The 12202-nt window shown below is 41.6% G+C and overlaps 1 protein-coding gene and 1 non-coding gene across 4 annotated transcripts in view; both read right to left on the reverse strand.

Annotated features, from left to right (window-relative positions):
* AP1G1 (adaptor related protein complex 1 subunit gamma 1) overlaps positions 1–12202 on the reverse strand; it is a 38312-nt gene that overhangs the window by 8391 nt on the left and 17719 nt on the right. For 2 of the 3 annotated variants that reach the window (XM_039558077.1, XM_010403557.4), the window contains exons 6-19: positions 11873–11949; positions 10746–10754; positions 9469–9564; positions 8925–9005; positions 8585–8683; positions 8115–8170; positions 7205–7318; positions 4231–4371; positions 3879–3933; positions 2656–2778; positions 2257–2346; positions 1630–1757; positions 925–1029; positions 291–432 (exon numbers count right to left, since the gene is read on the reverse strand). In XM_039558077.1, coding sequence (XP_039414011.1) covers positions 291–432; positions 925–1029; positions 1630–1757; positions 2257–2346; positions 2656–2778; positions 3879–3933; positions 4231–4371; positions 7205–7318; positions 8115–8170; positions 8585–8683; positions 8925–9005; positions 9469–9564; positions 10746–10754; positions 11873–11949 — 1316 coding nt within the window. The remainder of the gene's footprint in view (positions 1–290; positions 433–924; positions 1030–1629; positions 1758–2256; positions 2347–2655; positions 2779–3878; positions 3934–4230; positions 4372–7204; positions 7319–8114; positions 8171–8584; positions 8684–8924; positions 9006–9468; positions 9565–10745; positions 10755–11872; positions 11950–12202) is intronic. The other variant, XM_039558079.1, reaches the window with a different exon arrangement.
* On the reverse strand, positions 5722–5808 carry LOC120410637. The gene has a single exon (XR_005602933.1). It is a non-coding gene; the product is annotated as a small nucleolar RNA SNORD71 (small nucleolar RNA).

Consider the following 12202-nt stretch of genomic DNA (forward strand, 5'->3'; position numbering starts at 1 on the left):
ATTACTGAGTCCAACTCTAAAGTGAATAGCCCATATCAAATGCATGACCTTGGCATTAATAGCACCATAACCAACTGAGATAATCCCACCCTGCTCCTGAGTAATGAGTATTTTGGACCAAACCACTACAACACTAGAGCCACCAGAGCAGAGCAATGATACAATCATCACCAGTCAGAAACAGCAAAGAAGTAGAGAGGGCAAGGGAGATGGTCTCAGCTTTCTGTTGGCACTGGCTGGAATGTGGTCTGACAGGCAGTGGAAATTTATCCTGGGTCAGTTTCTGTTACCTGGTTAGCAGGTTGCAATCCAGAGGGTGGAGGTTTGGTTTCCAGTACTGCTGTCTCTGTCTCTCCATTGGTCTGTACAATCTCAGCAGGGCCATTTGTGGTGACTTTCTCCATTACTGGCATTCTCTCAAGCAGTGCTGGCCTGAAAGAAGCTGACATAGTTACACTGTGCCATCTTCCTGGATCCCAATCCAAATACTTAGACATTCAAGAGCTGATATATACATGACAACCTGCCTTTTCCCTTGAGCTCCCATGCAGGGGAACTGTAAGACTGCATGACAGTTTGAGGTGGTCAGAAGCAATCCCTGGCATTCTGTGCCAGTATAAACACACTAGCTGATAGCAAAAAGACAAACAAGCCCTCCTGTCTCCTGCTTCCCCCAGTACCTGACAAGCTCAGGCTCAAAGCAGGACAAAAGCTTTGGCAGAGAGTGTCTCTGATCACAGAACAGTATCACAGGATACATTAAGTCCTTAAAACACTCACTAATAACCCTGTAGAAGGGGAGGGACTCCAGATCCTCTGTAACCCTACCAGAAATCACCAAAGTTCTCACAGTAGAGTGTCAACCACAGGACATCAGAGCAGATAATGATCCTTTTCAAACACCAAAATTCTATCAGCACTTACCTCATGTGATCATATTTCTTGAAAAGTGCATTATATTCCACAGCTCTCTGCTGTAGCTCCACATCAATGCTGCTGCCATAGATGGAAACTACCTTCTTAATGCGACTGTTGGGGGGCAAGGGAAAACAAAACCACCATGAAACTAGCAGCAATAAGCAAGGGATTAGCATGTGTCATGCCCAAGATGCTACCTAGTCTCTGTTCAACAGGAGTCCCATGTAACCTGTGTAAAACAGCAGTCTGTGCAGTATCCATGTAACATCCATATATGAACTGTCCCTTCACAACAGCATCAGCAAGTGATTAATACACCACCTTAGGGTATAGCATAAAAAAGCTCAACTACCCACACTGAGAAGCCTCCAACAGGAAACAAGGCTATTTTTCTATCCATCATCCAAAAAAGGAACCAGAAAGAACAGTCCACTGAAAGTAAGGACTTCTCTTCCCCATAAGTAGTTTTCAAGAAACAGCAACATAGATTAAGTCCCCACACAGCACAGGGCATCCATAGAGAAAACAGTACCCCCAACAGACATCTTCCAGCCTGTGAGCAAAGGAGGACTGTAAAAGCCAACAAATAACAGGATGACTCTTGTCAACCACAGAAGCAGAACATGTTCAAGGAATACTCCTACTGAAGACAACTGATGTTGGTATATTTGCAACAAAGCCTTATGCAGTATACCACCAATGGGAACTCACTTGACAGTGCAGGTGAACCTTGTGGAGAGCTTCATGATGGCAGTGAGAGCATAGCCTCGTGTCACAGATGCAGACATATTTGATATCAGGACGCTTTCTAAAATATCAAGAACTTCATCCTCTGTTACCTGAAAAGGTACAGAGAGGTTAGGCTAAGACAGAGGGGAGCTTAGAGCAAGCCTTCCAGAGCACAAAAACCTGCCTCTTGCCTAATGGATGTGCCACGCCTCCTCTGCAACTCTGAGCCTGTAGCATTGTGTTCAGAGCATGTGAGACATGCATCCAGGTGGAGATCCCATGGTATGAGTTTTAAAATACAGTTCTGATCTGTTTCACACATTGAAGAGCAGGTTTATCACTGAAATACACTGCTAAGACCCCAGCAGATTTCTTCCAAGTCAGTTAGCACTGAAACCATACCACTCTGCCAGTTGTAGAAGCACTCCACACAGCCAGTGTTTACACAGTCCATGCCTGCAGCAGGGGAAGGAGATTCCTGTCCAGGGTCCACTACCATCATGGACATCAGTGCTAGGGAACTGCTGAAAGCACTCCCTTCACCTAGCCAGCATCAAGTGGGTCCAGCCTCAGCCAGGTGTACAGTTGCTGTTCTTTCCCAAGCTATACCTGTATTGGTTCCTCCTCTTCACACTGACCGGACACCAGAAGATCTCCATACTCTCCTATGCACCAGGAGGCAACTTGCACCAGGGGTTGCTGTTGGAAGAAAAACCAGAGAAGGCTCAGATATAAATGGCTGCCTGTATGATAAATGAAACCATCTCCTTTTCTAAGATCAAGCTTAGCCTTCCACAGCAGAAGAAAGAGGAATATCTGATTCGATCAAGAATTCCGTAAGAGAATTGGAGAACTAAAAAGAAGATGAACTTACAGAAGACATGCCTGCTCAGCAATCTCTCTCTTGGAGCCAGACAAGGTGATGTTGGCTCACACTGAGATCTTAGTAAACATGTGTAATTATTGCAGTACAATAAAGAAACTGAAGCTGGCCACATTTGGTTTTACCTGGGAGTAATCTCCAAGGATGGCTTTGTAGAGTCTCTGCACAGTGTAGGCATGCATCTCCACACTATTAGTTATTAACTGGATCAGATTGGGAACAGCATCATCACGAACATAACTTCCTGCCTACAAGAACAATTGTTAGGTTTTACTAAGGACGTTCTTAAGTAACACTCAGCAGCTGTGACACCCTTCACAAAACCACCTAATGTGCATGGAAATAAAAACCAACTTTCTCATCCATGAGCACTTTATGGTTGATTTTAAGCAACCTCAAGGGGGAAGAAGTACAGGACAGCACATTTACCAACAAATAAAACTATACTCAGAAATCCACACTACAGATACCCCAAAACTGCAAGAGGATAGAAAGCAGAAATGAATACAACTTTATAAGTGGTTTATCTCGCAGACAAGAAAAGGCAATTACTTTACTGAAGGAAGTCATCTGAGAGCAATTCTCACAGCAAACTTTCCAATGGAAATTAATTCTCACTTCAGACGAATCTACTTCTCTCTGTTTCAGGGTGACAAAATGGCACCCCCAGGCAGACTTACCCCTTGATGAACTTCTCAAATTTGAACCCTATACCGATAAATCTCTTCCCACTCCTTTGCCTGAGAGAACACACTGCCTACCCAAGTTATCAAGATCTCTTCCCTCAGTTGCCAAAACACTACTCCAGTTCCACCTCAGCTATGATGTTTACAGACAAATTCAAGTAGATAAAGAGCAATAATTAAACCCAAAGAAGGTGAACAAGAAGGCTGTTGATACAGTTTTATTAACAAGTTTTGATAAACTCAACTTGGAGTAATTCCAAGAAACTCCTTCACCCCCTTTCTCTTTGCAAGTCACTTAAGGCTGCATTCACTCTCCTCTGAAAGCACTGTATATTGGAAACAGACAGTACAAGAGTTGTCTTTACAAAGTGATGTGATTACTGCAGTAGACACACTGTTACACACTGTTACTCGTGTGTGCTTCTGAAATAGTACAGTTCTTCTAAAAAACCACTCAGTGATCCAAGGCAGCCAGTCAAAAACATGTAAACTCAGTAAATGTGACTATCATAAGTACACTTCCTCTCTGTATTTTAGCAGCTGTATTTATCTCTGTATTTATCTGCCAGCCTTTAGAACCATCTTCAACTTGATGGTGAGTAACTTCCTACAGACAAGAAAACTTTATGTAGTCACACACAAAGAGAGGCAATTTCACTTACCGTTGTTAGGACTCTCATAATTGTGTCTATGTGCCAGCGCTTGGAAGGAGCATATCTGACAAAATTAAGAAAAGCAGTTAGAGCAATAACTGCCAGTCTTTAACACCAGCAAGAAACCCACCATCACCAGAACCTCCCCTTTCAGTTACTTCCTGGCCCACTGGTTCATGAGGAGGGACACCAATACTGAGGGAGGGCTACAACTGACAAACCACACATAAATCAGTGAACAGAGAAGAAATGAATCAACGCATTCTCTCTTGGGAGCAAGCAGGGAGAGAAACAACACACAAGGTTGTTTACAATCCCAAGGATGTACCAAAAATTATTAGTAAGTAAAACAACTCCATACTTTTCAGCTGCAAGAAATATTCCAGATGCACAGTCTGCCTTGAACTCTGGTTCACAGGAATCTAGGAAATACAGTAACTCCTTCATCATTCCACGGACATTGTTCCCATTAACAAGAGCAAAACTCAGTTCCATTGCACGCCTAGGGCAAGAGACAGAAAACCAATCAAGTAACTTCACCTAGTGAAGGAAGAAAAAAACCCCCAAATCCAGCTACAAAAATGCAGTTACCTTTTAATTAAGAAGAGATCAATACTTACTAATCCTGTGAGAACAGCCCTCCACATTTAATGTGTCAGTATTTTCTTGTTCATAGGCAGACAATAAACATCCACCCCCCAAAAAATTAAGGGGGAGCGGGGCTATGGGGTGTTCTAGAAATATCTATCCATATGTTAAAGATAGCTTAAGGCTAGCAATATCTTTCAGCAACCAGAGTCCATCAGGATTAAAAGTCTGACTGCCCAAGTGTAATCGAATGCTGGTCATTTCTGACACAAAACTGTAACAACTAAACCATGCCACAACACGCTTTCTCCAGCTTGAGGGGTCCAGCACAGACCCGTTTCCAATTCCATATATTGGAGATTCAAACGCAGTGGAGATTTAAAATATTAACTGATAAGCTTTACTGTATCCTGTTGGATAAACTACGTAAGACTACTAGAACCCGAAGTTACCCTGGTGTTGTTTATTCCTCCTCATCACAGACATGCTGACACCAGAACTAGTCAGAGTACTAGCTCCTTGCCATTCCTTTTTGTGCACATTGAGAGCTCAGAGGCTACTCCCCGGCCCTTCTACTTGAAGCTTCTGTAGCTGATTCTAGCACACATCTCTCGTTCTTCTGATATTTTTTGGATGAAGACTATCAACTTCAAACGTGATTGATTTCTGCACAACTCTGCAACAGCTTTTTACCCAACTAAAACCCAGGGACTGAGAAAATACAGAGGTATTCAGAATTAGGGTGGAGATACCAAACTAAATTGTTACCTTTTAACATTTAAATCTGTTTAGTTGATGACCTATACCATTATTAGAACTGTTTCCATCTCTCCAACTAGTTCCCAACTCCCTACACTTGACCCTACTGGGTTACAAGTTTTCCATGTTTATGTTTAAAATTTCAGTCATTTTATAGCAGATATATCAATACTGCAGCTGCACAGGAGAACACTGTAGTGTTAATACCAGGCATTTATCTCAGCGCCTATTGCTTACCTTCAGTCATATCACATGTTTCATTTCTGTCACAAAGCTCTTAATCATGTAGTTTGATCAAATGAAGCAGACAAAAAGAATTAAATGGCAAAGCCATTCTGAATTACACTACATGGACCAAAGACTAACTGTACCAGTTACAAGATAACGAGCAGAGGCCATGCTTCAGATAACCAAAACTAGGTATCATGTCTTTCCCTCAAGTCCTTGAAGCTTGCTACCTGGGACTCTGACATATATCCAGTCAATATAATGCTTCAATGAAGACAGTGCATTGTCAGCAGCACGAGTGTCAGCATGGCAACATCGTGCTCTGCTGATGGATCACTCAAAGGCTTCATCCTCCAACAGCACTCAGATATGAAGCTCAGTTGTTTGTAGCATACCCTTGTTTTCTTGGCAGGCACCAATAAAATGTTTTTGTTTCCTTCTACTCAAAACCTAGATGAGGCTTTGCTGTTCCACAACCTAGTCCCAGGCAGGCTCTGACACCAAACAGCAACAGCAGCCTGCCTTGTTTTGCATTTAAAATACAAATTTGTGGTTTGGGATAGATTGCAACTGTAAAAATAGATTACATGATACCCATTACATAGCAGTTAAATATAAGCTTCAGAAGCAAGACAAATCCCATTTCTTTCCTATTTTGCACATATGAGTCTGAGTGGTGCTGTTAAAAAAAAATCTAGATCTGATTCAAAGATGGGCATAAGTTTGAAGAATGCCTATCAGAACAAGGATCTGTAGTGTATCTAATCAGTTTGAGTAGATGGAAAAAAGAGGTTGAACAATTCGGAAGGTATATTCATGTGAAGAGTGCTCAATGAAATTCTGGCCGGTAGCAGAGAGATTTTACGAAACGCAACAGGAAAAAGGCTGCTGTCCCCATCACTGCATGCTGTATGCTGCACTGAGCTCAGACCTTTCCTTGTAACCCAGTTACAGAAAGAATAATGTTGAGGAGAAGAGTTCTGAAAAAAAGAACAAGGAATCAACAGGCTGAAAGACTCAGTTTAGAACAACAGCTTTCCATATAGGCTGGGCAAAAGTGAGACAGAACAGTTCAAGAATTTCCGTGAGTGACAGAAACAGGAGAAAGTTACTATCATGAGTAAAAGGAACATAACTGAAGTAATGAGAAGAAACTGGAAGAAATTAAGACTGAGTAAAAGACAAAAAGTATTTCTGTAGTGAGAAATAAGGTTGCAAGCTTCCCCATAGCCCAGAGAAGCAGCAACACACCACTATTAAATGACAAATGAACACCAAGAATGATAAAAGGATGGGGTTTGTAAACAAATTGTTCGAGCAATCAAGTCTGAATTCTACCACTCCCTAATACATCTAAGAATACATTATTTGGATGACTTAACACTGCTTCAAGACAACATGGCACTGCCTGTTCATCTGGGAAAGGAAAACAATGTGGAGCACATCAGAGTACGTTTGACCACAATCATTGGGCACAGCAGCTTTCCATCTCACTGAGAGCACACAAATCTAATCTCCACTGATATTGCACTTCGGAAAAATTCAGGCAAACAGAATTTATTTTTTCCCCATGAAATGTAACAGCAGTTTTTCCAAGAAGGTGGGTGCACATCTCCATTATCTTGTTTGAATTATGAACCGTATTATACCTTCACAGCAGTCTCACAGCTCCCCAGGATTATTGTCATTTTCCCCTATGCTCTGCTCACCTTCCACAGACTGTCAACCTCAAGAGTCTATTTCACTGATAATTTGATTACCTTTTAATGGAGACATCCAGATCCTTCAGGCAGTCCACAATGGTGCTTCGGTGCCGCTGTACTGCATTATGGTCTGTCTGCACAGTTTTCAACAATGACGTCAAAGCTACATATCTGTGATAAGGGCATACGGTAATCAGTAGCTGACTGTAGCCATTTAATTTCTATGCACAGACACTGTCCCATTGGCCCAAATCTAGTCTTATTTTGCAACAGAATAGGATTCTCTTGTACTCGGTAACGAATGGAAATCCTACAGGGGACTGCCTGGCCTATCTTCACAGGCGAGTTACCACACTAAACTGCAACACGCCTAACAACACACTGCTGCCCAGACAAGCACCTGTCCCAAGCACCTCTGCAGATCTTATACTCAAACTAGCATGAGTCGCAATTTCCAAGGCTAGAGTCTGCAACCCATATCCTGATTTGCTATCCAATTGCCTAGAGACGGTATTCAATTCTAGCAGTCTCAGCAATTCCACATCCTGATTAACAGTGACCAGAGCACAACTAAATTCTTTTGTTGCCACCAGCACACAATCAGAAAAATCAGTCTTTGCCTAATTTATCAGCTCTCCAATGCCAACTCTGATTTGAAAAGCACCACAGACCACTTGGGACAACACAGGAAAAAACATGGACCTGATTAAAAAAAAAAAAAAAATCACACGTTGAGAAATAGATCATACATTCAAACTTACCAACTAAGAAGGGCAGGGCCACAGCTACGATTTGCACAGAGAAAAAAACACACCAAGAAAGAAGCAAGCTCAACAGCCACACTAACCCCAAGAGCAGCGATCCCAACATGGTCTCACGGAAGGGTTTACTTCAGCATCACGTTTGTGCAACTGCTTCTCACACGTTTTAAACTGGGTGTTATCAAAATACACTTTGTACCACTTACCTAATATTTTTGTCGTTGTTTAATAAGAAACGGCCTAGGATGTTAATGGCTAAGACCTGCAGAAAAAGTTAGGGAAGATCAGTGATCTAAAAGGACTGCTGGTCATCTTCATCATTTCATGACAACTTCAAAGGCAACACGTCAAAACTAGCATTGCGGTCTTTCTTAGCCAAAAAGAACTCTAGAAGCTGCTTAAGTGGAGGAAAAGCTAAGAGACACATCGCAGGCTCTCACTCGCACTCAGGACATGCACTCTGCAGGAAATTCTGCCTTTTAATTTTTGTTATTTTGAAAAACCCAAACATCCTCCCTCCCCCGAAACGAGTGCCCTTTCTGAAAAGGCTACAGTCTTATCTAGAGTCAGCTGCAGAGATGTATTTTGGTGAAACAACCTTGCTTTATGTCTTCCACACAAATTACTCTAATACAATCTCCTAGGAAAAAAAAAGGCCATAGTAAAGGCAACTTACTCTCAGACCACTCTCAGATTTTATGTCCATAATAGTCAGCACAGTTTCATACAGAATGGCATTTCCCACATTTTTACTTGTTTCTGTATTAGTGGCAACCTGGAGAAAGGAAACAAAATAACTCCAACGAATTCAAAACAGATCCCCTTTGTGCTGCTCTGCAGAACAGGCAGTGAAAGTAACCAACCCCTACAAAACAGCACACTTGTGAACATGCATCTCTTTCAATAAAATTTCACTCATCATGGCAAGCAGCTGTATCCTCACCAGTGCTGCTAAACCCAAATTACTAAGAAACTAAGAGAAAGTTTAAACCACTCATCAACCTTGCAGACCTCACCTGTGCAAGTATATCATTCATTGCTTCACTAGAATCATCATCATTTCTCCCTAAAATTCTTAGTAACCGCAGGATCCGTACCTATTTGATAAAATAAAGCAAAGAAAAGCTTGGATGGCAGTGTTTGACATGGGGTCATAGTGGCAAGAAAGCAAAACAAGCTGCTGATTTCCATTCTTAAGCAAAATGCTTATCCCGGGTAAGAACGTTATCTACAAAAACAGGCTTTTGCTGTGCTTATTTTCTTCCCACGAGCCAGAACTGTTCAGAGTCCCCTCACTACCAGGCACAGCCTTCCAAAACCAGTATGTGCTGCTTCTCTCTTTTGTCACATAATGTGATAAGGCACTACAACTGCTGGTTAAACTAAGATTGGTGTCTTTCACTAGGGCAGATGAACAGCATTTGCACAATCAGCTCAAAGGAAGACAAAAAAAAATCTTAAAATCAACACAGGTGTGGAGGCAACCACCTCATCACACCTAAGGCTCAAAACACAGTCCTAGAACTAAAGCTATCAGTCACTGTTTGCATCAGTTCTTACCTGCAAAAAGGGGTCACTGATCCCAGACACATCATGCTCTGGTGAATATCCAGACATGATAAGGTTCTTCAGAATACGAACTAATTGGGGAACAAGCTGCGAAGAAGAGAGTTGTCCTATTAGGGTACTGTTGTTTCCCTGCCCCCAGCTTTGAAGCACAGGTCCAAGAACAAATCTTGTATTTGAAAGCAAGTCAGTCTCTGGATTCTTCCACAAAGTTCAACCTGCACACCTAGGGCTGATGCTGTATGAATACCTACAGCTTGGCTAAGACATAACTAGAAACAGTTAAGCTGGGACCAGAGCACCATATTGTATCTTTAAAGTAGTAAATCTACATTTGTGGTACAGTGCAAGAAGAAAACCAGCCTAGTCTCCCTGCCATCTCCTTTTGTTCCTAACTTTGCCCTTCAGGAATTACACACTCCTCTGAAAACGTGCATTTCATAAAACACACAAACAAAATGAACCCTGAATTTCCTGTATCTGCCTTAAAGGGGAAACCAAAGGGCGCTGCAACATCTTCCCTCCAAATACAGTAACAGACAAGTGGAGCATTCCTGGAACCCTTATTCACATTTTCTTTGCCTTCCAACATGCAAGGGTCATCAGGACTGAGGACAGAACAAAGGGAAACATTACAGCCGTGGAGACTGGTTGAAAGCCACACCCCCTCCATCTTCTGGAGTACAAATTACACCGATTAAGAATACCAGCACTGCTGTTGGATTGGGTAGCTCTTTGCAGCACAGAAAGTCTTTACAGCCTCTTACAGGCAATTAAATAACTCTGTCCTGCTCCTTTTGGGAATCACCCAAAGTTGCCCCATGATTCAGACAAAATACAAAGCCCAGTTTGTGGTAAAAAGAAAGCCAAGGGCTACAGCTTGCACAGGCATGAAAAGCCAAAAAAAAAAAAAAAAAAAGCAAAAAGCAAAAACAAAACAAAACAAAAACCCCAAAACAAACAAACAAAAAACCAAAGAAAACCCCAAACCAACAAATAAAAACAACAACAAAAAATCCATATTCCTCAAACGAGGGAAAGCTTGAGGAAAGCAGGCTGATGTTCACAGAAGGCCACAACTGAGATTCAGGGCAACCATGAATATAGAGGTTTAGTGACAAGACCAGCACACAAAGACCATTAGACAAGTACAAATGATCTAAGCATGTGGCATCAATCACAACTGGGTCATTAAGAGGCACTGCCTCACAAGGGACAAACATCTACAGATTCAAGGCAAACATGCATCATCTCGAAGAATTAATTCTTACCTTTTCATTCTAACTCAGCAGGATTCCAAACAGACAAAAGGGACAAAACAGACGAAGCAAGCATTAGGGACAGGTCAATGTTATACCATTCACAGCATAACAACTACAAGAAATAGCTAGAAAGAATGCACCTACTAACTAAATTTTGTGGACTCAGCTCTCCTCTGTTTTCCCACAACTATCACATCAACTGAGCAATTAGTAGCAGGGATGGTACCTGCAAAATGAACCTCATCCGACTTTTTTTTCCTGCTTTGACATTTACAATCAAGGCAAGGGAAGATGCATGCCAAAATGCAAAGATGCACCAAAGGATGTACAGTTTTAAATCCCTAATGATGTAGACAAGTCAAGGAAGAAAGTAAACTGGGCATGCAAATAAGCCAACACCTTTAAGACTTTTCAGAGAAGCAAATGGAGCTTTCTGTTCTACCAGCTTTGTTCAATTTCTCCTTCTTTGACCAAGAATTTCAAATTACAATCAAGGCAATTTTCAGATGCTCTTCTATCAGTAGTGTTTCACACAGCAATAATACTCTCACCAAATTATAGCAAACAGCATAAGGAAGTCAGGAGGGCGATAGGAAGCAACACTCCTAACCAGAGGAGGAAGAGTGACATCGACTCTCAAACCCTTAAGTTAAAATGGAAAATTGTGTAGCACAGCATGCACCAGGCATGAGGTATCTGTACAACCAGAACTTAGGTGGGTGTTTTTGAACTGAGCGTATACAACTGTGTGGCTGTGGTTAAGGCATTCAGGTGTTGGTATAAGTTCCAGTTTTTCATCTTTGTCTCTATGTTTATTTCATTTGTGATTCTGGTGTCACTATGCAATTAGATACAAGGAGAGGGGAAAAACCTAAGGGACCATCAAAGACAACTTTACAGCAAATCTAACTCTAGGATGAGTTTTATACTGTACAATCCTAAGACTGATGTTTTGTAACTTAACCACTTACTGAAGGGGATTAGGCCTAGATACACACAAAATACCCACATTTAATGACTTTAAAAAAAAATTTAGCAAACAGACAGTATCATTAAATTCTTCACCCAAACAATTGTAAGCATTTTACTAGAAGGCCATGAATATTAACTCTGCAATATTACCAGTTCACACTTACCTTTCTAAAGTGTGCAAGCATGTCTGGGCTTCTCTCACACATCTCTGTGAGGAGGACAACTGATGTGTGGAGAACACCTAAAGGTGAGGGAGTGGGAAAAGAAAAATGTATCTCCATTTAACACCATTCCACTGGCTCCAGACACTTGATAAAGATCACAAAAACAACAGGAAGTCATTAAAAAATATTCTTGAATTCAACATATTGTATCTACCACTACAAGTATTTGTGCTTGCAGCTGTGTCCAAGTGAAAGCAGATAGCAATGTGCTCATGTCAAAGCTGCAACTAAAGGCCAAAGGAGGAGAGAAACTGGATCTGGTCTGCCGAA

Source organism: Corvus cornix, chromosome 11 (assembly GCF_000738735.6).
Source record: "Corvus cornix cornix isolate S_Up_H32 chromosome 11, ASM73873v5, whole genome shotgun sequence".
NCBI classification, from domain to species: domain Eukaryota; kingdom Metazoa; phylum Chordata; class Aves; order Passeriformes; family Corvidae; genus Corvus; species Corvus cornix.